The 26,888-nt window shown below is 31.8% G+C and overlaps 5 protein-coding genes and 1 non-coding gene across 6 annotated transcripts; 3 read left to right on the forward strand and 3 right to left on the reverse strand.

Moving 5' to 3' along the window:
• Positions 1-1,066: 1,066 nt before the first annotated feature.
• Positions 1,067-1,748, forward strand: LOC148204546 (protein EARLY RESPONSIVE TO DEHYDRATION 15-like). Its single transcript, XM_088093706.1, has 2 exons — positions 1,067-1,353; positions 1,446-1,748. The coding sequence occupies exons 1-2, from the start codon at positions 1,137-1,139 to the stop codon at positions 1,610-1,612; spliced, it is 384 nt and encodes a 127-aa protein (XP_087949832.1). The 5' UTR covers positions 1,067-1,136; the 3' UTR covers positions 1,613-1,748.
• Positions 1,749-2,050: 302 nt separating this feature from the next.
• Positions 2,051-2,114, forward strand: LOC148204547 (small nucleolar RNA snoR101). The gene has a single exon (XR_015783988.1). It is a non-coding gene; the product is annotated as a small nucleolar RNA snoR101 (small nucleolar RNA).
• A 3,594-nt stretch (positions 2,115-5,708) lies between these two features.
• Positions 5,709-6,475, reverse strand: LOC124828458 (copper transport protein CCH-like). The gene is made up of 3 exons (XM_047301748.2): positions 6,345-6,475; positions 6,171-6,246; positions 5,709-6,070 (listed from the first exon to the last, which is right to left on the reverse strand). The coding sequence occupies exons 1-3, from the start codon at positions 6,351-6,353 to the stop codon at positions 5,925-5,927; spliced, it is 231 nt and encodes a 76-aa protein (XP_047157704.1). The 5' UTR covers positions 6,354-6,475; the 3' UTR covers positions 5,709-5,924.
• Positions 6,476-11,547: 5,072 nt separating this feature from the next.
• Positions 11,548-13,725, forward strand: LOC124828456 (staphylococcal-like nuclease CAN2). Its single transcript, XM_047301746.2, has 9 exons — positions 11,548-11,812; positions 11,979-12,034; positions 12,180-12,294; positions 12,414-12,524; positions 12,600-12,787; positions 12,867-12,923; positions 13,001-13,160; positions 13,246-13,314; positions 13,394-13,725. Exons 1-9 carry the CDS (start codon positions 11,660-11,662, stop codon positions 13,496-13,498), a joined length of 1,014 nt encoding a protein of 337 aa, XP_047157702.1. The 5' UTR covers positions 11,548-11,659; the 3' UTR covers positions 13,499-13,725.
• Positions 13,726-15,161: 1,436 nt separating this feature from the next.
• Positions 15,162-17,923, reverse strand: LOC124828455 (uncharacterized). The gene is made up of 2 exons (XM_047301743.2): positions 17,609-17,923; positions 15,162-17,250 (listed from the first exon to the last, which is right to left on the reverse strand). The coding sequence occupies exon 2, from the start codon at positions 17,229-17,231 to the stop codon at positions 15,552-15,554; it is 1,680 nt and encodes a 559-aa protein (XP_047157699.2). The 5' UTR covers positions 17,232-17,250; positions 17,609-17,923; the 3' UTR covers positions 15,162-15,551.
• A 1,301-nt stretch (positions 17,924-19,224) lies between these two features.
• LOC124828454 (alpha-soluble NSF attachment protein 2-like) lies at positions 19,225-21,914 on the reverse strand. Its single transcript, XM_088103507.1, has 9 exons — positions 21,559-21,914; positions 21,416-21,465; positions 21,251-21,323; positions 20,974-21,053; positions 20,700-20,851; positions 20,195-20,354; positions 20,061-20,108; positions 19,888-19,968; positions 19,225-19,477 (listed from the first exon to the last, which is right to left on the reverse strand). Exons 1-9 carry the CDS (start codon positions 21,701-21,703, stop codon positions 19,397-19,399), a joined length of 870 nt encoding a protein of 289 aa, XP_087959633.1. The 5' UTR covers positions 21,704-21,914; the 3' UTR covers positions 19,225-19,396.
• Between the last annotated feature and the right edge of the window lie 4,974 nt (positions 21,915-26,888).

Genomic DNA, 26,888 nt, shown 5'->3' on the forward strand with positions numbered 1-26,888 from the left:
TTGATCTTGGAGTGAAATACATCTAATGATATTCTGATATTAAGTCAACACTTTTGAGAGAAATTCAACATCACCCAAACATAGAATTTTTACAGAAAATAAATTAACATTTCACCTTGAGAAATGAACGTTATCTCACTAAGTTGTTTTTTATTAGTCATTGTAAAATTCCTTCCATATTTATTATTATTATAATTAGCATTACTCAAATCTAAACACAACTTACATACAAGGCTAATTTGTTTTTAATGTAAAAAAAACATTAATATAATGATTTTATTCGTTTTTTAATTAGACTTTAAAAGTTACATAAATAATATATTATTTTGCATAACATATTTTTACTTTTAATTTTTCAATCCTTGCAATCTTACACAGGTTTATTTCGGTGAAATATCCACTATAAACTCGTTCTAACTAAAATATTAATTTGGATTTGTTGAAAATAATAATAATTTAAATAACAACACATTTTATCATGAAAATGTACCAATATAGCAAGCAAATAAGTGTAGCCAAATTTATTTTTAAATTAAATAATGCCCTAAAATAATATCTTATACAACCTTTCCTTTTCACAGAGATTTCTTATAGGGAACGTATAAACGTTTAATTATTTTCACATAACCAAATAACATACTTAAATAATCAGGGATTGACCTGCTGAAGATAATTAGTTTGAAAATATAATATAAAATTATACTTATAACTTAATAATTACCAAAAGTTAAGGTTAATGACTATATAATTAATTAAAATGCATAAAGTAAATAAAGTAGATCCAAGGCTATGTATAATTAGCACCCCAAGAAGATGAGGACAGACAAAAAAATGACGTGTAAGTGTGTAACCTTGTCTACAATGTATCTATGTATGTACATATGCAATGCGGATGCCCCCATCATGACCCATGAAGTGAACCATACATAAAAATATCTCAAAAACAGTGGCTGATCCTAAAACCGTGTCCGAAGCTGGGCTCACGCATGTCACGTGTGTAATGCTCCCAACGCCGAAGTCCATGTCGTTTTGGCTCCCATATCCGCTATAAATACCCACCCACCTCAGAGTGGATAAGCACAAACATTTGACAACTATTTTCTTCAGTGGTCACTTTGATCCTTATCCTGTTTGCAATGGAAGTCATTTCTCGTTCCTCAACCTCATCGACGTTGAATCCCAACGCTCCAATGTTCGTGCCGTTCGCCTATCGGACGGTGGAGGATTTCTCCGATGAATGGTGGGATCTGGTTCATTCTTCCCCGTGGTTCCGTGACTACTGGCTCCGCGAGTGCTTCCAAGATCCCCAGTACCAAAACGAAGTTCTTGATTTCGAGTTCGACCTAGATCTGGGTACCTCATCTACTTTCATTTCTTTATTATTTTCCATATATTTATTTATCTATGTTTTCGATTAATTAATTGATTGTTTTGAATGGAGACAGAAGAAGATGAGATCGAAGGGAAGGAGGGAAAAGAGGTGGTGTCTCTGGAGGTGCTGAAATGGCGAAACAGTGGAGGAGGGTGGGCCGAAGTTCCTAGGTATGCTGAAAAGGCCCCAAAGTTTGTTAAGCCCAAAGTGAGTCCACGGGCTATTCACCAGCCCAGGTAGATCAGCCCGGTCCAGCACGACGGCTTATGTACATACATAAAAGTTTCCGTCTTTATTGTAATTTTAGGATTTTCTTTACATTCTGCACAGGTTGTCTGTAATGTTTTCAATTTGATAGATTTGGTTTCTTTGACAATGATGTTCTTGTATCAATCGAGATATCTTAACCTTTATAATCTAACTAGATTATAGAGATATCTTAACCCTCATTACTTGATTTAACCTTTAGCACTTTATTTTGACATAGATAATTTCGATACCCACAAATGTGATTTTTTCTTGTTTAAGAGAATAAGTGGAAGAATTATTTTAATTTTGTTTCAAACTAAAATTAATCATCTCTATCTGTTTTTGCTGTTTGGACTTAATGTGTGCTATGATATTTTTGAGTTGCCCTTTTCGTAAACTGAAATAAGTGCAAAGTTAATGCATATGATGGTTTTACACTTGATCTCTGAACTTCAGGTAAGTTCATGTGTTGACAAGTTCATTTGCTGATGCATTTTCATTGCACTTAAAGTTCAACTTGTTAGAAGGGCAGAAAAATGTTTATAATGAGAATTTAGGACATTCAAATATTGAAAGATTTTATCTTATGATCAAGTTTTGCATTTCTTGAATAAATATTTATAACTCTGTTTTTCTATTTTAAATGTTTACCCCTTACTCTAGAAAAGTAAAATTAGGTACCTCAAGCTTCACATTCTAAGATATTTTGTCTAAGGAATTTGCCTAAACTCAGAAAATCACATTCTGAACCCTGGGTGATGGTCTTTATTCTCTATCACACTATAAATAACCTGGTTGTCTTTCGACGGACTAGTTTTATTTCCATCTTCATTCCATTATGCATTATTTGGAATGGAATAACATTTTGATATTTATGGAAATTTCATTATTTTAGTTAAATTCCTCTTCTTTCAAGATATTTTGTACCAAAAAAGTAATCCGTTTTTCTTTATTTTCAACTTTTTTAATTAGATGATCTAATTTAGTTTTCACCGAAGTGCAAGTTCTCACTTTTTAAGAACTTATTTCAATAATGTGCTTTTAATATAAATTTTATCAAAATTTGCCTAATTTCTCCATTATAATTGAATTTTTTATTTTTTTGAAATTATCTATATACATTGTATTTCCTTTCACACCAATACTTCTGCCATAGCTTTTAGAGTTTCCAACATTTGTTGTATTATTGGATATCGATAAGGAAAACACTGCATAATATTGAGAAAGACGATGACAACATAATACTGTGATTTATTAAGGTGTGATAATGAATAGAGTGAGTGACCATGCGGTTTATAGGTGCAGTGTCAGGCATCAAAACACATAATATGACTGATGAATTTTGTCATTGCGCATTGTAGAACGAATTTAAAGAATACTTGTGTTATGTGACAATAAATTAGCTCGAGTTAAAAAAAACTAATATTTTAAGAGAGGCCAAATTTAAAATATTAGTTTTTAAAAAAATATAATCAACAAAGATTACATGAAGAGATATTGGTCCGTGTGTAAAGACATACACATATTTCTGTTTCTTTCTCTTCATCATATCAGAAAAAAATAACTTAAAATATTCTACAATTAAAAAATCAAATACTATCTACATTAGGCTTCGACTTATTGTTCAATGAAATATTAAGTATTTTTCAATTAATTAAAGAATTTATTGTTTATTTGTTATTCATGTGGTTGATAAACTAAAATCCATGTGCAAGATAAAAAGACAACAAAACGATGTGGAAGGGAGTTAGTACTTGCCTCTACCATAACGTCTTTTAACTTTTCTGAGTTGATACTTATGCAATAAAAAACATCTAGATAAAAATGATTGATTATTATAATGAAAGGTGCTTTTGTTATCATAATATAGAATAAAAATATGAATTTTGTAATAAAGACATGGAATTATATTACATATTTATTTTAGAAAAGTTATATAAAATGTTGGAAGATATTTTTCAACTTCATCTCATTGTAATATTTTTAGGTTAAATTTCTTTAGTTATCCAGTGGGTTCTTTTTCTAATTTAGTTTTAAAAAATGTTAATTTAAGTTAATTGGATTCCTGATTAAATTAGTTTAACGGGTTAAGTTTTTGATGAGGTAGGATGTTGATGTGGCCAGTTTTTCAAACCATTGTCACATTGCTCTTGTCACGTCAACGTCATTTTCTCCAACAACATAAACCCTGATAAGGATTTCGAAATGGATTTAGGATGGCTGCGCGATTTGGTGATAGTAGCACTGGAGTACTGTGTGTGGAGGAATCTCGCGATGGAAGAGGAACTTGTGTCTTAGGGTGGCTACGCGATTTGGTGATAGCGACATTAGAGCGCTTTTGCATCGCGATGGAAGGGTGATTGTTCGTTGCGGGGTGCATTTCTGGATGAGGGGAGAACTTGCGGTGGAGGTAGAACGTCGTATAGGAGATTGTGATTAGGGTTCTTAGCATTTGCTTCGTGAGAGGATTGATTGTTTGTAGGTTCTTGGAACGTGGTGGTGCAAGAACACTCACGATGGCTGCTTGAACGTTTGCTGGCTTTGTGGTGTTTGAACAATGGCGAGGGAGGTTGTGTGATTTTGGATTTCTTAGCTGATTGATTTTCTGACTCATGGTTCACAGTGGTGAAATTGTTTCAAAGAAGAAACAATGGTGGAAGGAAATGAAGGCGATGTGGCGGTCCGAGATGATGCGATGGTGGATGCGTGAAGAAGATGACGTTGATGGTGCGGTGCAGCGAAGGCGTTACTAGTGTTCTCACGATTGCGGCACAACAAGGTGGTGACGGCGAGATTGAAGGCTTTGCAGCGACTTTACGGCAGAGACGCTAGGGTTTGCTTGCTAAGGTTTCACTCTTGAGGGAAATTAGGATTTCTGCTATTGGGAAGATGATGCTGACGTAGCAGGAATGATGTGGCAATGGTTTCAAAAACCTGACCACGTAAACGTTCCACCTCATAAAAGACTTAACCCCGTTAAGCCAATTTAACGGCAAGGACCTAATTGATTCAAATTATCATTTTGTTTTGACTAAATTAGAAATTCTAATAAAATAGAAATCGAATTGGAAAAAACCTAAAAAAAAAAATTGGGACAATTAAAGGGTTTAACCTTATTTTTATTCTTTATGTGATTTATTTTAAGATTTAAAAAGTAAATGTGGAAAAAGTGAATTAGAAGTATTCTTTGTATGATTATAGCGATTTGAATAAATAAAAAATGAATGATTAGGAAGAAAGAGAAGTGAAAGAAAAACATATATGTAGTTTATTTATGTAATATTTTAGAACATTATGACTTACATAGTGATTCATGGGTCAACAACCAATTGTATATTTGTAGGTAAAGGAGGCAACTCAGAGTGGGACACAGCACCTTCTTTTGTTTTTTTCATCATATGCAGTGCAACAGAGGAAGCTTCTTTGCAAGTCGTATAAAGGACAAAGACTTTCTCAACATTTATTCATGTTAGACCTCAAGACAAAATTATAAGTCCAAATTTCTAGAGCACAAACTCCTATAATTATAATATATTTCAACTATAAAATAATTTTTAACAATTACAAGGAATTCATCAAATGGTACTTGAGTTTATGTGGAAATTATAAAAAACAATTAATGCACCAAAATAATTCTTAAAATTATGAGTAATAATTAAATTAATCTTTGGAATCAGAAAAAAAAAACAAAGCAATTTCAGGTTAAAAATTGTTAAATATACGCAATTTCTGTTTTCCTTGCTGCAACTTCATAATATTTTGGTTAAAATTAATTGATATTCATGATTTTAAGAATTAAATTGACGTAATAGTTGTATTTGGGAACTCTCAATGTATTTTTGGGTTTTAATTAACTTTTGGAATGTCTACATAGGATATGATAAAGATAAATGAATTCGTATTTGTAGGTATTGTATAGAAACTTCATTTTAGTTAAGTATATTTTTTCATAAATTAAATAAAGAGATAAATGAGTATATACATTCGTTTTATTTTTGTCTCTATCTGTCTTAATAAGGTATATATTTAATTTTTCTTATTATTGCTATGACAATTTACAATGTTAAACATTAAGATTGTATACAAATAAATAGAATAGTTATTTTTATTGATCAATTGTTTCATTTGATGTCTCTCTATAAGATGCTTTCGTTCTGAGATAAAGGTCATGAATTACAAAATTGAAATGGAAAATAATTATACCTCTTCAAACTCCAGACATATATGATAGAATTTGACATAAAGCTCTATAATTTATGTCCATAATTTATATATTTTTGTTTGAGGAAAAGAAAAGTTGAATTCAGCAATTGGGTTGGGGTTGAGCTTCTTCCCATGGGGTTGCATTCTTGCCAATCTTATGAAGAACCCTAATAACTTCTTCCGTTGTAACATTTCCTGTAACAATCACCTTGTTCAACTGTTTCTCCACGTTATACGTCTCAATATCTGCACAGCCACGTCAAAAATTAGACTAATGACATGTATAATTTTTCTTTTTAAACCTAGGTACATAGTTTTGTGAGCTTTGGAAATTAGTTATAGTAACCTTCAATCTTCTTGATGGCCTTAAGAATTTTCTTGATACAGTCGTCACAGTGTAAACCAACCTTGACTTCCACCACCTGATGGCACAAAACAAGAAAGTTAATGAGTTTGATTTCTGTCCGATATGTAGCTGAAAGAAAAATGATCGACAGAGGGAAGTAGTAAAGTTTCTTACATTTGCCATTGAGAGTCTCTGATGTGAGAAGCGAAGAGAAGGTAGAAGAAAGAAAAAGGAGAAGGTGTTAGTGAAAGAATGTGATGAGATGCATCCATATATTTATATGGAAAAGCAAAGAGTGAAGAATCTGGTTCTGCATATGAAAGATGGAATCCTTCACTTTATTCGAAATTGTTGATCTGGGAATTACTGGCTTCCACTCATTCGGTAAGGTTGGCTACCACAATCTCCCAATTGGGTTTCGCCAAAAACTAGAAGGAAGAGGAATGCATCAAGCAACAAATATGTCCTGCACCTTTCATTTTCTCAAACTCAGATAACTAAAATGCTAATATGCATTCTTTGGACCAAGGAGACTGCAAAATGAAACAAAGAAAAAGGAATCACATTCAAACTTTAAATTAATTATCTTTATTTTTTTTATTTATTTGTTACAATATATATTATTTAATTGGATTTTATTTTATTTATTATTTTAGTGATTTTTAATTATTCAGATTTTATGATATAATTTATAAATAAATGATAAACTATTAATTAATAGTGTGTTCTTATTGCATATTGAACTTCATGACTCATTGTTATTCCCTTATATTTGATTGTTGACATGTAATTGATGATTCTTATATTGTAAATGTGATTGCTACAAGGTCTAAAAATTATGATTACATAAAATTGTTTATTTTCAACCAGATAAAAGTAACATTTTTTTAATAAATCTTGATATAGTTGTTTTATTTGTTTTGACATTCTTATTTGTATTTCGTAGGAACATATTGAATAACTAGACAATATCACGAGAAGAGACGTCTAGTAGTTGTGATCAACACTATTAGACACTATCTCGTTAAGTGTTAATAAACATTGTGTTACTATGGGCTCATAGCCGACCGAACAGTAAAGGTGCAGAAGAATCGTCCGATCGACGATACCTTTCAGGTTAATGAAGCGATCGGTAGAATCAGTCCGACTGATGATACCTCTCAGGTGAATGAATCGATCAGTTAAATTAGCCGTTAAGGTAATTAATAGTAATAATTGTCAAAGAGTTAACGGTAAACTCATTATAATTTATAAATATTTGTCTGACAAGGAAGACGGGTAACTTGAACTTGAACTGAAACTTAGAGCTCTGATAACTAAATCTTGATTACAAGATTATTACGCAAAGTCACTTACTTGAGCGTCGGAGTGTCTTTTGCAGGCACCCTCCCCCGCGGCTTGGACAAGGAGAAGACATTACAACTGGACATCGGAGCAGACAACTTTGAATGTTTTGGATTAGGATTCTAAATCCTGCCGAAACACATTGTTTATCAACTAATTACACGGTCATGGAAAAGGGATGCTCCTAATCAAGATTAATGGTAAAAGTTATTTAGTAGATAATTGGGTGGTGATTTAGGATGTCACTAATCAGAAACTGATCTCAAAACTTATAAATAAAAGTTAAAGATAAGAAGGGAAAATGTCACATTTATTAGAAATTTAAGATTTTAATGTGATTCAGATCCCATTAAGTGTTAACTTGAGTGTTGGAATGACTTTAAGAGATACACCCAGACCGTTCCAACGTGAAAAAGGAAAGACTCCCAACAAGAAGTATTCAGGATAACTCAAGTTAACTTGGTAAAATTTGTGAATAAATCATAGCGTACATCATTCACCTTACACCCAAAACACTATTAGAAGTAGAGTGTCAAAACGGGTTACAACCCACGGGCCAATTCGGCCCACCACGGGTTTGAGCCGGGTTGGGTTTGAAAAAGTTGTATTTTTTTATGCGGGTCAGATTTCTACCCGGCTCATGCGGGTTGAACCCGTGGTGGGCCGGGTTGGCCCACCAACCCACCTACCTAATTTTATTTTATTAAAATTTAATTTTAATTTTATAAAAAAATATTTATTATTATTTTTTGCTTGAAAAAATTATTTAAATTTCTTATTTTCAAAATTAATTAAACATCCATGTTGGTAGTAAAAAATTTTTATATTTGAATTATAGAAAGTTTGTAAATTTTTTTATTTTAAAAAAATTATATTTAAGTGAGCTAGTGAATCAACCCGTTTACTCACCAACCCGTAATGGGTCAGGCTGGGTTCGAATTTTTCTGACTTGTTAATAAATGAGCCGGGTTGGGTTACTCACTAAATGACCAACCCGTGATGAGTCGGACCGAGTCAGACCGGATGACCCGTTTTGACAGCTTCTTTAGAAGACCTTAATTTGTGACTATTGAAATACCTAGATTTGTGAAAGTTTATCCTTTTTATTCAACCTCTTTCTCCTTCTCATCCTGATAACAATTATGTCATCTTCATTGATTGGAAACTTTTTCATAAATCACCTTTAAAGTTTGTTCCTCTTTTGTCACAATCATTCTTTGCTGAAGTATTTTACAATTCATATATGAACATGCTATACTAGAGTCTTGTAATTAAACAAACCACATAGTTAAAATTTGTGAATAAATTTATCGATAAATTTAAATTTATTAATAATACTTTTTGATTAATTTTATAATTTAATTTATTGATAACATTTTCGTTAACATAAAATCCATCAATATATTACAATTTGTATAAAGGATATTTTGTGCTAATTAACTTATAATTACAATTAATTTTTTCAAACCTTTTCTTACCAACTATCTCCACTTTTCCTTAAATAAATAATTTTTACAAAAGATTCTAAATAATAGTACGGCCAATACAAAATCATTTAGATCACTTTAAAACATCAACCTTCTCTTTTGTGTAGCCAATGAATCCAAAGTAATAATTTAGTTAGATGAGTATTCTAAATATCAAAGGAGATGATTCTGTGACACTCTACAATATAAAAAATACAACCACATGATATTTTAATATATCAATATTTTTGTTATATCTCTATTATATTTTAATATAAATTATTACATTATTAAAATATATCGTAAAATAAATATATGTTATTTTACATGACGTCAAAATATAATTTTTATAATCAGTTATATATGTTATACAATCTCAGTTTTAATATGTATTTTTCACATACATATTTATAATTGATTATAAATAATCTTATAATTAATTATGTATCATTCATAACTAACTATGAATACATTTTTTATGATAATAATAAATAAATTCATTATAATAAATAAAACAATATTTCTTCTTACTCATTTCTTTTTTCAAATTAAACACTTTATTTTTCATATTTCTTGCGTTTCTCTCGTTAATAATTAATGAAAAATAAATACCAAAAATTGAAAATCAACATATTAATAGTTTAGACTATTGAAAACGTGAATATCAATACGTAGTATCTATTTAACGTTAATTAGATCTATTCCACATGCACATGGTATCTGTAGTTAAATTTTAATAAATAATATACACAATAATAAGATAACATAAATAAATTAAGGTTTAAATACTTACTTCGTCCCATGTTAAGAGTTGAATTTTGGTTTAGTACTCAGTTTTAAAAATGTAGACATTTCGTTCCTATGTTTTCAAATTTGTATCAATTCAGTCATATATGTCCCATGTTAAGAGTTGAATTTTGGTTTAGTACTCAGTTTTAAAAATGTAGACATTTCGTTCCTATGTTTTCAAATTTGTATCAATTCAGTCATATATGCTAAGTCGGTAGAAACGACCTTAACTTCATTAACTTCTGCTTTTCCTGCTACCATTAAATACCATAAAATTATATAGACTGAGATTAAATATGGAAATATCACTATTTCATATCTATTCTTATTGTCACCGATCATATAGAACCAATTTCATTATTTCATATCTATTCTTACTAAAAAAATCATCTTCATATCTAAACTCAACTAAATGAGTATTAAATTTTTATTTTATCTCCATCTTTATTGAATAATGGATATATATCTGTATTCATACATTTCAATATTAATTAATTAAATTTTATAAAATAAAAAAAATTATGACAAATAAAACATAATAATGTTAAATATTCAATATCAAAATAAAGATATTTTTGTTTTTTCAATATTAAATATTTAGAAAACAATTATAAATATAGACATTTCAAATTAAACTATCAATTAACATTTTATCAAAATAAAAATATTTATTAAATTTGTAAATATTAACGAAGCGTGATTGATAAAACTTAAAATATTTTTAGAAAAATATAAAAGGAAAATATATATTCAAATTATTTAATTTACAATATTTATTTTATTTAAAAATGTGAGATAAAAATGTTATTTAAAATATTTATTGAAAGAATCTACCTTTTAATTATGTTAAGAAGTGAAGTGACATTTCCAATAGAAGTTAATGGTGAAATAAAGGGAAAAAGGTTAATAGTGAAATAAATAGAAAAGAGAAAGAAAAAATGTGTGAGGAAGAGTAGAGAAAGAAAAAAAAGTGTAAAAGAGAAGATAAAGTCGTTTCTATCAACTTAAACGGACAGGACTGAAATGATACAAATTTGAAAAATATAAAAACAAAATGTCTACATTTTTAAAACTGATACTAAACGAAATAAACATTTAAGTTATAAATTAATTATTTTTGAAGTAATGAGAATAATAAATTGTAATTCTCAAAAGTAAAATGTAAATGAAAATCTTAAATTAGTTTTAAAGTGTTAAAGCATCCCATTAGTTTTAGCATGATATTTTAAGGGTTAAATATGTTTTTAGTCCCTAAACTATTGACCGTTTCTGGTTTTCGTCTCTCTTCCAAAGTAAGGTACTATTTAGTCCTCAATCTTTAAAAAACGTTCGTTTTAGTCGAAAAAACGAACGTTTTGAGGACTAAAACGAGGACTAAAAACAAAATTTTGAGGACTAAAACGAACGTTTTTCTAAAGAATGAGGACCAAATTGTACCTTACTTTGGAAGAGGGACGAAAACCAGAAACGGCCAATAGTTTAGGGACTAAAAACATATTTAACCCATATTTTAACAATCTTTTTAATAATTTTTTAACTATAAATTATGTATCCTGTTTTATTGGTTCATATATTTAAAAAAATTGTAAAAAAATTGTTAAAAAAAAATTCCATAGTTTTAACCACGCCATCGTAATCAAAAAAGCGTTACCCATTTTTACGTTAAACCGTTGACGATGACCTGCTATAGTTCCTTCCCAACAACATTATACAATTAAAAGAAAGAAACTAAGAATTCAAGGTAATGGCCAATTATAGCACGCCACCTGTTTGTCTGTTCACTTTCTCTGTACCCAATCCGACATCCTGATTTGCTCTGGCCCCTAGATATTTTCCCCTTTCTTCTCTTCCATTCTCTCAAAAAGTTTCAAGCTTTGATCAGACTGAATCATGGGGAACGCCCTGAGGTTTCTCTACGGGCATTGCTGCAAGCCCACAGCAGCTGGTGATTCTGATTCACTTGGGCCTCACGGTGTGTCCTCTGCCACCGTTGGTGTATCAGCACTTGCCCATGATCTCTTTCACTTTGACATCACCTCGCAGGTGCATGCATTTTGCTCTCTCGATCCTTTAATTTGGAACTCACTCTTTGTCTAAATCTGTTTTTCAGCTAATTTGGCATGTTCAGTTTGTGAGGTTTTTATGCTTTTCAGCTAATTAGTACACTGATTTTGTGGGTCTCTGTGTTTTCCCTTTTCAAATCTTTTAGGTCCCGGAAGGACTCAGCAAGCATGTTGTGTCTTCTAAGAAGGCTCAGGCTAATTGGTAGGTCACCACAGTCTTTAACTTATGTGAGAAACTTTTGTTTGTTATGTTTTCTTGCGAGTGATTGTTGTGAAAGAAGATTATCCTAGATAGATTTGCCTTTCAACTATGTGTGCCCTTTCTGTTCCTTGCAATTTTTTTGAAGGTATAGAAAGTTAGTAGATGCCTGGAAAGAGGCAAAACCCCCTCCTAAGACACCTGAAGAAGCAGCTAAACTTGTCATTCAGACATTGAAAAGACACCAAAAAGCAGATGTTGAGGTTTGCATGAACTTCCTAACCTTTACTTAAGTATGACTGCACTGGAATGTTGCTTTACCTAAGCCACCTGCAAAAGACAAAGCTCATTGTGAATGAAATTTATGTTGCTTAATTTATAGGGATTGTTGGCTTTCTATGGTCTTCCTCCACCACACACCCTCGTTCAAGGAACTGCTCAAGCCCCGTCATCCTTGCCTGATGGAGTTCAATTTGAAATGCACACCTTGCCTGTAAGAAAATAACATTTCCATGCAGTCCATAAAATGTGGTTTTTGACAAAATGACATGGTTTTCAATGGTACCAGGTTGATGCAAAAGCAGTAGCAGATGGGGATACCGTAACAGTGTATGTCAGCACAGCAGACCCCAGAGAATCAGCATTTGTCCCTGGCAACGTTCATTCAGCAGCAGTGAGAAGATCAGAAGCACGTGCCCGAAGGAACTTTCAAGACGCTGATGCATTTCACAAACAGATAATTGATGCAGGATATCGGTTGGTTTGTAGTTTCCCAACTTCTTATGCCTGTGCTTCCAACACATGCTATTTTTCTTCTAATTGTTTGGTTATTTAGGGTGATTCCTGTTGAAAACGAGGAAATCCTAGCTAAGAAATATAGGATTCGATTAAGGTAATGACCGACCAAACACTAGTGATAGAATGTTAAGTTGTTTTGGAAGCCAGTAACGAACTCTAGAAACAAAACAGGGGAATTGATGCACCAGAAAGTGCAATGCCTTATGGAAAGGAAGCTAAAACTGAACTGGTCAAGATTGTTCAAGGGAAGCCTTTGAGGGTCCTTGTTTATGGAGATGATCGCTATGGTCGTTGTGTGGGTGATATATATTGTAATGGCATTTTTGTACAGGTAATCTTATCATTATTTTACTCTGAATCTATACATGTTTTTATTACTTTCTGAGTTTCTCATTTTGATTTCCATTTGTGACTAGGAAATAATGTTAAAGAAGGGTTTAGCATGGCACTACACAGCCTATGACAAACGGCAGGAACTAGAAACAGTAATTACTAACAAATGCTATGGTTCATTCATTATTTTTCAATTATAAATATCCTAACTTGCTTGAGTTCTTATGTTAGTGGGAAAAACAAGCCAGAGCAAAGCGTGTTGGGTTATGGGCTTCAAAAAATCCTGAAAAGCCATGGGATTGGAGAAGAGAAAGAAGAGAAAGAGAAGGTGCATGACAATTGTCTGCAATTTTTTCTGAAAAACTCAAACAAAGGTTCTTCATTCAATATTAATGTATGATTTGTTTGACAAACTGTGTGTATACACAAAACAACTGTGAACTAAATAGGTATGCTTTTCAATGGAATGTTGGATCATTGACAAATCTGATTTCAGACATTCCAAACAATTTCTTTTGGACAGAAAAATCATTATAATGTTGATAAAGTGATTTTCATTTGCATATCACTTTCATTGGTAGATAATGTAGACTTTGAAATTAAACGTGAGGTTGTTTTCAATATGTAAAAACACGATTTGCAGCAGGGGTGTTTATTTTAGTGTCTTGAACCAATTTCTTCACCAAAACCATACTGAAAGAGAATTCAAATCATATCAGAAACCATTGTTTTTTTGAAAATATAAAAACACTAATTTCACAGAGGCATCAATTGGAAAATCTTCCAATTCAAATGAAATAAAGTCATACCATATAACTTACACTTTTGCATTTGAGGTATAAATGTTTCAGCTTAATCAGTTGCAAGAGACCTATTGGTGCATAATCTTTGCATAGTCTAATGAGACGTTTAATCATAAATCAAAGCCTAAAATGTTGAATTCCAAAAGCTAAATAATTTGTCATGTTCTATGAGAACAAATTATTTTCCATCCCAATTATTTCATTAAAATGTGTATAAAAATTAATAAATAGAAATTAAATAAAGATAAGGAATTTACTATCAGTCGTCCAACTGAATTAGATTTGCTTAACAAAATATATGGATATTAAATATTACATGATATTATTATTTGTAATGAACCAATATTTATTAAACACGTTTATTAAGAAAATAATGTACTATAAATTATAAAATAAAAAAAATGAAATAATTGAATAGATTCTATTGAATTTGGTATAAGAATTAAAAAAATCATTCCATTCAATTTATAACATACTTATATTCATACAGATAAATTTACTTATTATCATACTTTTATATCAAAACAGTCATAATCAATATAGTTACAACGCTAATAAAATATAAGCCAAAAATCAATCTATTGAAGACTCTTTAAATGAAAGCATATTCAATTTTAATACTAAAATAAATTGATTATATAATTAAAAAGTTTAAATACTAACTTAATTCATAATTTTGTTGAATTTTTTCAATTCAGTTTTAATACTTTTTTTTTCAAAGATTTCAATTTTTGTTAATTTTATTCAGTTTAATATTTTTTGTAATGCTGTCTGAATAGTTTAACTAAACATACAGGTGATTATTTCGTCTCACGTAACCCGTTTTATTTAATATCTTACATGAATTTTTGTTTCTAAATGAAAATGACTGCTCTATTCATTGATATTATCTATTTAAACGGAATGACTAAAAAAAATTAAATTAGAAAAAAATTAAAAAAAATTAAACCTAATTAAATAAAAATAAAACATTAGGAGTGAATTAAAAAGATTTAACGAAAATAGAAATTAAATTAGTATTTAAGTTTAATTAAAATAATAAATTTGAATTAGATTGTTCTGTCTCCTACCTACGCCCCCTCCAATACAATATATACAATCACTTAACAAAAGATGCTCCTTGTGATTGATAAAATCACAGTAATGCATTCATGGATATATCTTGGATTGAACAAGCTGTAGCCAATGCCTTGAAATGAACAGGAAACCTGGTTGTGTATGCACAATCATTTATTTTAACTCTCACAAGAAGGAACACGGTAAGATTTAAGAATGTACAATGTTCTCTACAACCATTTCCTCTGTCGTTGAAAATCATCTCATCTTCGGGGAAAATTGTAAAGAAAACCTCGAAAAAGAAAGAAAAGGACCTTGGTTTCAAGCATACATCTACTCAATTAGTTACACAGTGTGACTGATGTTCAACATCAAGAATGTACTTCCTAACATAAAATTCAAGGTTGATATACACTGAGAACTGAGAGGATAAAACCATCAATTAGGATATACTTAGCACAAAATTTAATGGACCATCCCATATAATCCCATGTTTAGCAGGAAGCAGAAAGCATCCCCACCTTTCACCTTCAAGGACTAAGAGATTCCCTTTTTATTAATGGTGGAGTAGGTGGGTTCATTGTATCATCTTTAACTCTTTCAGAAAGCTCTTCTTTTACAGTAGATAGTGGTCTCTCAGGGCTACGATATTCCTTCAAGAAACTACTTGAACTTAGAGGACTGGATGGCTTGATCATAGAAGGGGAAGAGTTACCCAAAGGAGAACTTGTGCCAGATTTACTTGATGCCACATCTTCACGAGGCAAAGGTGACATTGGCTGTTGGTCACTGTAAGAACCTTCTTTCCTGCATAATTTGTCTTCTACAATGTCATAGCTATTTGCCGTCCTTACTTCTTGTGCAAGAGAGCACCAGCAACAACATAACCAAAGTGTACAATCAGAAGCTGAAGGTTTGCCAAAACAAAAGTTATAAGAAGGCAAATTGAACCTTTTTCTCATTTGGATCCTCCAAAAGCCACCATAGAGTGCACCAAAAAAACAAAGAATGATTCCAGTAGCCACTAGAGCCTGTCTAACAGTGTCATTCTCAATATTAACAGCAGCCAAGGTAAAGATCCAGAAGGGAGCCATACAGAACAGCATAAAAGTAGCAATGTGAACATACATGTTTCCAAAGCCAAGTCTCTCCATGTTCCAACCAAAGACACAAAATGTACAGAAAAGTGATAGATATGCTTGCGAAATGTCATTCCAAATGTCAAGTATTCCTCCACTCCACTGTGGCCTACTTTCAATAACCCTCTGTTGCTGTCTGGATGCAAATGAATATTTCTTCTGAAATGATTTCACTCTCAGCTGATCTTGCCCCTGAGCAACAGAATCTTGAACCTGTGCTTCTTCATCCATCTGAGAAATATAATCTTTACCTAGAGGGCTAAGAATGGAATACAGACCAGCCACTGCAGGCGCACCAATAGCAAAAGATATGCATATTCCAACTCCTATGGCCGGGCGGTCAGATCTTTTATACCCCCAGTTTAGACCACAAAGTGCATATTGAGCAAAACAGTTCAAATTAAGGAGAATGATCACTACCATCATGTGTGCCCACTCATGGGGCTTATAAGTCCCATTCTTGCAATACACCTTTCGAAGTTTTGAAATATCTAGTGGACTCCACCTGCACAGAAGCACAAGGTGGTAGCATCTCTGTGGATGCTGGTACAAACACATCAGTGTAAACAGTGCGTTGAGTATTTGATTGTTCACTTCAAACCATGCATTTCTCTGAGACTTCCTTGGCAGCACACCATTCAACATGCCAGTCATGACAAGGAACAGAATTGCACCAGAAACAGCAACACACAAGATCCACACAAAAAGGGCCATGTTCATTGGGTCCCTAATCCATTCAACACACATCTTCTTGAGTGAACCCCAGTCAAGTTTCTTAGCAAACATGCCACTGAAGCGCTCCCTCAAGCGAAGAGAACTCGGTGAAGGCACACCCTGCGAAATCTGGTCCTTTTCTGTTGCAAGCCGCTTGAATTTGGCAGATGCAGACCCAAATTTCAACAAGTTGATCCTATTGGGAATAAAACCCAAGGTGCCCTGGAACTTCTTCTGAGAGTTTTCATCGCCCACCAGCGTTCTTCCAGATGTTGAAATATCTATGGAAGCAACGTCATTTACTTTATTTCCATTAGGTTCCTCAATTTCATCTTTACCATTATCAACCGAAACCATTCTGATATGAAGCCTGAGCCTTCTCAATCAAAATCAGAACCCAACAATCAATTGTAGGAACAAAATCAGCGAGGATAAGAACATAACATTTGTGCTAAATTTTCAAACCCATATCAAATTCACGGGTATTCATTAGCACAAAGACAAAAATTCAGACTTTTTTTTAATATATGCGACGATAACCTAGTAAACAGATAATTTATTCACAACAAAAAAGTATCACAACAAAAATATCAACTGATAATTACACAAAACTAATGTAAATAATACCAATTGATTCGTCTCAAGAAAAAGAGCAAAGGAAGAAAAAAAAAATAGAACAATAACATCAAAGGTTGAAGGTACGAGGCGTTAAGAGCAAGCAATTAAAAACGTACCTGTAAGGTGACAAAAAAGGAAGAAAGCGTTTGAATCCAAGCAAGAGTTATATTCTCTGTAAAATCTCACAAGCAAATCACGAATCTAAACTCTGGAAAGTACAAACTGTACAAAGTAAAACAAAGAAATCGCATGTGAAACGAACGGGTAAGTTGTTTGTTTCCCAGCATCTGGTCAAACGGATTGCAGAATGCCAATTCCCCGAAAACTAAAAGAACAACACATTGAAAATATTGACAATTTATTGAAAATATTGACAATTTATTTGATGGGTCGAAATTGGAAATTATATTTATTTTTTCTTCCGACAACCATGTCGACAGTCATACTGTGTGGTTGAGTCAAAAAGAGGATAATAAAAAACGATATATCATGTGTTTTTTTTGTATTGTTTGGACTATTATTACATTAGTGGATGGAAATAATCAAAGAAAAAGAAATTCGGAGGTTTCTTTCAAAAATACAAAGAAAAATTTGGAGGTGGGACCCCTTTTTTGTATTTATATTATTTATTTAAATAAGTAAAAATTACTTCTTCTTTTTTCATTTTCCTACTCTTTATTTAAACAACAGAGGTTTACTTTTTTATTATTATTATTTATGTGGACATTTTTTCTTTCTTAATTTACTTGACTTTTAAAAATTCAAACTGACAGGTTTGAATTTATCTAGAAGCTTATCATTGTGGAAGGGAAAGACAGGTCCCAACCAGCCACTGCGACCATGACGAATACGCTAATTAATATCATTTTTCTTTCTTTTCGTAAACTTATTATCTTGATTACGTGATGGCTGCTTTATTCCTGCCCCTTTTCCTTTTCCTTACCCTGTATGATTTATTAATTCTGCGAAAAATCAATATTATACTTTTTGAATGTATAATTAAGTAGTATAAACACGAGTAATAATAGTTTCGGCAGATGTTTAAAATATAATTTTTTTTGCTTTTTTTAGAAGATCAATACCTTCTTTTATGTCGGCTGATAAATTAAATAGATATTAATTAAGATGATATCACTTTGAACAACTATGAGATGCTGTTTATTTCAGCGTTTACATCTGATTACCTGTTTCACAACATCAAAGAATATTAAATAATAATAACAATAACTATTATTATTATTGTTACTATTATTATATATCTACTTATAGTTTTAGAGTATATGATGATGTATGTGCGATTATATTTATGAAGAAGATGTAAGCACATAAGAGTTAAAATACAACTAACATGTTGATAATAACAACAACTAAAACATCATTAGTTAGCTGTCTTCCACCTATCAGGCTTTAGGTTGTAGTGCAACTGCTAGCAAAAATGACAATCAAGGTGCTTCTTTTTTAATGGGTTGAAAAATTAGCAGGTAAAAATTTTAGACTTTTTGAAATTTAGTTTTTCCCATACTCATTAAATCATACCGTTCATTTATAAAAACAATAATTATGAAAATATGAGAATATGAAGATGGCACGGCTTGATTAAAAATAGTACTGAGACATTCTATGGTAGATCCATACTGAAGGCTTTTCATTCCTCCAAATAAATTGCTACTATAAAATCTCTTTATGATGAAAACTGTCCAGGATATATATGCAAATCCAATAAAAGTGGATCAACAGATTAACTCTAGCTACCTCAACATATTCATTTCAAGAATTCATGAAGACCATTCCAATTGAAACTCAAAGCAAAGTACAATTTATATTAGTAGTGAGATGAGCAACTAGACAAAGAACCATAAAAATATCAAACAAGATATCCAACCAAAAGAAGACTATTATCCAATTCAAGTAAGATCATCCTCCTCAAGTTCTTTGGCTTTCAGTTTATCCTTCACCCTCAAAAGAAGTGTTGTCTTCCAAGAGTCCTACAAAACATTGACGTAAACACTCAATGTTGATCAAATGAGAGTTTAGGTTAACAATCACAACAGTTCATAACTGGGTTCAACATAGTACACAAAAATAATGAGAATTATTTTTCCTTAACGTTCATCTCATAAAATTGTAGAATTCAATTCAATTTTATAGTGTCTGACTCAAATTTCTCAATATAACTAGCGCAGAAAAGTACTATCGTCCAACCTATGTTTTTAAATGAATAAATCAATATTTCACAGGAACATTCAACGCAGATGCAAATTAGAGAGAACAAGATCACTAAATTGTTGACAATTGGGTTAATTCAATTTTGATATGTACATTTCTTCAACAAGAATATAGATCTTAACTACATAAAAAAAAATTCTTATTGATTTGACAACTATTTGAAGCTTACCAGAGGGGTCATGCTATCAAATTCTTTTACAACTTCAGTAAACTTTCCAACATCTTCTTCATCAATTGCAGCAACAATATCCTGTCCATTTTTTAAAATTGTCAGTACATTATCGGGAATGAATAATGAAATAGCCCGTGAAATTAAGAGAAACAAAGAGCACACAAACGTACTGCAAGAAATCTATATTCACGTGTTCCTGAAAATGTTGGATCTATATCCTGCATAAACAAATACATTCCGAAGAATTTAGTAACTGGTTATGTTATCTGAGTCTCAAGATGTAAATTCATAGAAAATTTCGGACCTGATATCGCTCCAGTGCATTGGTAATAGCAACAACATCGCCTCTACAAAGTTGGCAAATGCCAGCATTAAGAAGATGTCCTTTAACTCCATACTTCAGCAAATTATTGTTTAGAGACTGGCGAGCAATCTCTTCGTAAATCTCAATTGACCTCTGATATCTGGAGATATATAAAAAATTAGAACAGTTCATATTCTATTTAACATACAGAGAAGGCTATGATAAAGTTCCTTGACATTATTCGAAGTTACTGCCAATATATGAATAACGTCAATATATGAATAAGATTAAATGAAGCAATCGGCTAATATTTGTCAAAACACGTAACCCAGCGGTAGAGGCTAGGGGTGATACAGAGGAATGCCAGCTTACTAAATCAAAAAACATAGTAACGAACAAACACAGAACAACAGAAGAAAACTATCTTCAAGCATTATTATCAATGCTCTCACAGTTCACTGGAACAAAGAACATCAAAATAAGCAGAAAATTAGAAAAATCTTACTGTTCTAGCTGTGCAGAGTATTGAGCAACTTTTTGCTTGCACTGGTTTGCAGAAGTGTTCACTTCTTCATTTTCATAAAAATCAGCCGCTCTTTCAAAGTAAATTACTGCCTGCTCGATATTTTGTTCAGCCTCATATAACTCAGCAATTTCCTGCGCATACAGAAATATTCAAGCCAATCATGATACATGCACCACAATTCCTGCTGGAAAGCCCGAAAAAGCATTGTCAAATGGAAAAAGGATACCTCCAAATAAAAATAATAGTAAGATACCTTCAAATATCTAGCAGCCATAGAGAGTCTTCCAATCTCACAAAAAATATTTACAGCATTGTCTAAGCAAGATACAGCCTCTGCATTAAAAAGATACAAAAAGAACCTCAACATCGAAAATTCAATTAAGCACCGGCATGCATTACACAATTTGATCACGAACAAGCACATGTGAACTTGACCCCAAACACACGCACACAAGCAAACAAAAAGAAACATGTTCAATTGTTCTCAAAAACATAATCCTAATGTATGTAAATTGTAACCGCAAAAATACCATTTATGTTAGTTTTTTTATAGCAATGCGCAGCGTCAACATAAGCTTGGGCAGCTTCATGCTTGCTTTCCAACTACAACAATTCAATTCGTCACAGCACGTAAAGAAAATCAAATCAGAACAAATACACAAAAAAAAAAAAACGAAACGAAACCGACTAGTTACCTTCAAATGACAATTCGCCAATTTGATGTACGTGGCTCCTGCTTTATCCCCTGAAACATTAATATAATCCCAAACCTTAACCAACATGACATGATCGCCATTAATAATCATTAATCTAAAGATTTGGAGAAAATCAAGGTTACATGATTTGGCCAACTTGTAGGAATTGGCGGATTTGTCGAAGAGATCAGCGGCGTCCTCGAATTTGGAGCCAAACAAACCCCAACCGGTGAGCCTCTTCTCTGCCTTGCTCTCGAAATCCTGGGCCCTAGCCAAATGATCGCCCATGTTTTTAATTATTGGAATCAATCGATCGATTCCCTCTCCTTCATGCAGTCTTCGTTAATTGTTCCTTGATAGAAACTCTTTATCATCAAATTAAACTCTAACGCTAATGGGAAGTTTTACACGCAATTACAACAATGGTTAGTTTTTCCAATTAGGAAGATGCTTTCCCGGGTCCGCTCGTTCCGCCATTTCATCCATTACAAACAATTTTTTTTTACTAAAAATGCACTTTCATCGATGTAGTATTATCATACATTTTGCTCCAAAATATTTTAACATATGCTACAAGATTAATAATAAACAATAAAAGGCTTTATATCAAACTATCATATAATAATTATTATATCAAAAAATTATGTTGACAATTTTTTAAATATGTGGAATAATACAAATATTCAGATTAAATATTTCCCTAATTACGGTATATTTAGTTAATCAATTTTTAGATTTATTGTATGAATTTAAATAATGTAATTTCACAAAAATTTAGAATAATTTATTCTAATAATTATTATATGACTTAGAGAGTTTTATAAAATATATAACTGCTTTGTGTGTTTGATCATTAAATATGTTCTTTTTTATATTATATTAGACCATCAAAGTTGATGAGGGCGAGAATTTCAAATTAAAAATTACAATAAAAGATTATCGTCGTGGCAACGGTGGGAGGTTAGACTTTCCTTCTTTTTTTTCCTTTAAGTTTTCATTTGGTATCACAACTTACTTAATCTCTACCTTAATTGAGTTTTTTCGGTTTATTATCCGATTTTTAAAAGTGTATACCTTGATTTCTAAAGTTGTAAAAATGGTATGAATTAAGTCTCTTTCATTAAATTGACATAAACAGAGTTAACTCCGCGCTGGCTATAAAACTTGATTTTTTTCTTCTCTAACGTTCAACTTTTTCTCTTTCTATATTTATGATTTTCATAATTGTAGGACAATTTTTTTTTCTTTTTCTCCTTCTGCCGACGTGTTCCTCTACGCATTCCCCTTCCTCCCTCTCGACTTGACACTTTACAGTTCGGTTCAAAAATTCCTCTGGTGTTCGGTGCAAAGTTTCTCTGCCGCTCGGTGAAAATTCCCCTTTCCTCTTCTCGGCTTTACACTTTGTCGTTCGGCTTGACACTTTCGGCTTCACTTCCTTCCTTCCTTCATCCGACACTCGGCCACTATGTGCAACTGATTCACCCACCTCGTTATTGTCATGCCTTGCACGTGTTACAAAACCCCCAATCAAAAAAGCACGTCGAAGCCGCCACACTCATCTTCTTCACCAGAAACCTCCATAACTTTGCATAACCAGGGCACCACCGGCCCACCCCCTTCTCCATCATTCTCGTACAACAACTTCCATTGCGAAACCTTCACATACCTAAATTGCGCCGCTGTTTGTAATAGATGGAACAAAGAAAGAGACTGATGCACTGAACGACAGAGGACGCTTGAACCGAATGGCCGAGGACCTCCGCGTCGAACGACCGAATACTGATTCACTGAACGGTAGAGTAATGGGTGAAGAGACAATTTCTTCGAAAGGTAGAGGACGCTTGAACCGAACGGCCAAGGGTGAAGGAGATGACAAGAAGAGCAGAGGAGAGAAAAAAAGTCTATTCACTTACTGCTTTTAATTAATGTTGAGAGGAATAGAAAAGAGACAAAAAAAGATGGCAGGAAGAGCAGGGGAGAGATAAAAAAAGTGCAGCCACGTCAGCGCGGAGTTAACTCTATTTATGCCAATTTAACGGAATGGACTTAATTCATACAATTTTTACAACTTTAGGACTCAATGTATACACTTTTAAAATCGGGTACTAAACTGAAAAAACCCACTTAACATAGGGACCAAGTAAGCAATTAAGCCTAAAATTAAATACCTTTGTGTTTTCACAATTATTATTTTTTCATTAATTGTGTTTGATGTTAGACCTGACATTGTCGATATTGGATGTGTCATCATTGGTGAGGTGATGCTAATCTAATGTCATGCTTTGTTCTTATGGGTATAAAAGATCTTAGGACATCAACATTGAAGCCCTTAGAGGCTTTGTCGAATTTGCTCTAAAGAGTTTGAGATCTATTGTGTGCTCATGTAGTACGAAGTTTTCTCGCTTGCTTATGGTAATGACACTAGTTTTAGACAACGAATGTGTTTACTATTTTAAGGTTTGAAATTAATCAAATTGGACATTTTATTTTTGTTAAAAATAAGGAGAGTATATAATTTTGTTTTATATATGATAAGTGAGATAATTACTTATTCACACATAGTAAAACCCCTCATTTGTCTTTTTATCAGGTATTGCAAGACTTGTATATAGGTATTATAGATTTAGATACTCATATGTTTTTGGATTATTTTGTAGGAAATTAGAAGATTGGAGCATTGCAAAGTGTTGCTGCCAGAAGTGGCTCGCCCAACGAGCCAACTCTACTCGCCCAGCGAGAGCCTGACAATGCTAACCCATCCAGGAGGCCTAGCGAGCTGAAAAAAAGTTATGAATATGAAAGATACCTCTAGCCCAGCGAGAGGATTTGGTGGCTCAACGAGTGATCACTTTTTGGTGACCCTTTAAAGTGTCAAGAATTGAAAAAAAATATAGTTTTGAACGTGGGAACACAACTAAAGCTCAAAACACGGGTTGAAGCACTTCTAGGGTTCAAAAACTTCATCTTCCTTCATCCTTTTCATCATCCAATCCATCCTTGTGTTCTACAATGTATAGCTAAACTCCATTTCATTAGGGTTGGATGTAATGTACCTAAATTCTTTGTAGTTCTTTCTATGCAATAGAATATCTTTCATATTTCTTGTGTTCTATCCATTTTATTCACTTGCATGATAGAATATCTATGCTATTTTGTTGATAGCTAAGCATTGGAAAATGCTTTGGAACCTAGACATGGATAGAATAACCAATAGACTTGCCTCTAGACATAGACCATGACTCTTGGTCATTCTATACATCTTTTCTTAATGAAAATCTTGTGTTTGAATATTTAAGGGATTAGTATTTTTTTCATAAAGGTTTATAACTTGTTTCTAGGAAATTAGGGCTTGTTTACCTATGATGTGAATGCTTGAATATGTTAATGATATATTGTATGGATGAGTCCTTGGAGTTTGGGTCATGAAATCCAACCCCGACGAGTCTTTACTCATATTACTTTATAACCTTTATATTGAGTAATTTTACATGTTTTCAACTTATTTGAACCACTCGTTGCTTATATTAATTGCTTAAACTAGTAAATAATTATAACTATCTAAACAAACACAAATTTCTTTTGGACTTACAATCTATATTACTTCAACAGTTTGGTACACTGAGTTAATAATATCCATGCAATATAAATATTTCAAAGTGAAATACTTATGGGGTGGTGGTTAAATAATACAGTTGTTTGAATTCCAATATGAGTTCATGTATGCTTATTCTATTTTGAATTTATTTGATAAAACAACTCAATTGAAGAAAATATTAATATATGATTTTGTACAAAACTAATAATAGATTAAAAAATATATGTTATGAAGGTTTCAAACTCATTCCTTGATTGCACTAGATGGGTTAATATAAATTATAGGTTGTATATTTAATTTATATATGAATATTATTATTTATGCTGATTGCATTATAAATAAAAATAATGTTGATGTAATTTTTTTATTTTTTTAAGGTTTGAATTGTGAATATAACTTTAATGAATTAAATAATAGCCACAACATTTATAATTGATTGATATTTATAATCACATAATAAACATTAATTGTAATTAATTATACCTTAACTTTTATCCAGAATTTTTTATGTTTATATGATTAATTATAATGAAATATTAGATTATATTTTTTATATTTTTCACTTGAGAAAGAAACATAGCCTAATAGTTTTATCATTAAGTTATACGAGTATAAGTGAATAAGATTTAACTTACAAGTAAATTTTATGTCACTCGATTCATTTATTAAAACATGTTTACATGATTAAAAATGATGTTTCCTATAATCCCAAATCATGATGATGAAAATGTATTTTAAAATTTGCACTTTCTTTATTTGTGAATATTTCTAATATGAATTATGGTATTAGAAAATCAGAACCACGGGTTATTATTGAAATCACCACTCTAGTTGTTATTGATCTTTATGAAAAGTGAGAAATGCTAAATTGTCTTTATATTAACATTTTTTTTGTTAGAGTTCAAAGTTTTGTTGATTAGCATGACAATATGAGAGATTTATTAAAGGTTATTGATGAACTATCTATCACAATTGATAAATCTCCTCTCAATATTATTATCATACATTTTCATCTTTAAAGCTCATGGATTAAGGGAGTGTGTGATCACATCATGCGCATAAGGGACTTTGTGACTCAACTCAAAACCTTGGAAGTTACAATGTTTGATTCGTTTCCGGTACATTATATTTTGTGCACTCAACTTCATAAATATGCTCATTTTAAAATTTCTTATAACACATATAAGAATAAGTGATCTATTAATGCATTGTTGATCATGTGCATTTAAGAAGAAGAAAGATTGCTAATGGTGAAAGGTGAAATGATGAGCTTGATTACTTCTCTTGAGAATAAGAAAAATTAAGTTAATCAGAATGAAAAAATGTGTCTTAAACCAGTTATAAAGGAGGAGACCAAGTGTTTATTTGATAAATTTTGTATGTTTGAAGAATATTGATAAAACAATTATCATAATTTTGTAAAAAAAGTCGCACAAATCTTTTTCAACTTGGACATGCTTTAGCATAAAACAAACAAGACAAGTTATCATGAATAGTTATTCTATAATGTTTATTAATATTTCTTTGACATGTACATTTTTGTATATTCTCTATCGATTGAACTGTTTGAAAAACATGGAAGAATACCACTACAATTTGCTAAGCCATGTCAGAATTGTGTATCCTAAACGTCAAAATGATGCAGCATTACTAGTTGAAATCACGAAAAACATTTCAAGTAAAAGATCGTCTATGGTGCACCTGCACATGGAAGAACAAGGTAGTGTTCCATCAAAAAATGATTGAACAACAACTCCAAAGTCCATGCCTCATTACTATGCTAAAGTTCTTCACTGATGAATGTAACTGCGTAGCATTGTGTTCTGCATTACAGTTATTCAAGAACATATCATTCATCGTGTCTAAATATTTTTCGTG

Source organism: Vigna umbellata, chromosome 1 (genome assembly GCF_029865625.1).
Source record: "Vigna umbellata cultivar VRB3 chromosome 1, Vumbellata_1.0, whole genome shotgun sequence".
In the NCBI taxonomy this organism is placed as follows: domain Eukaryota; kingdom Viridiplantae; phylum Streptophyta; class Magnoliopsida; order Fabales; family Fabaceae; genus Vigna; species Vigna umbellata.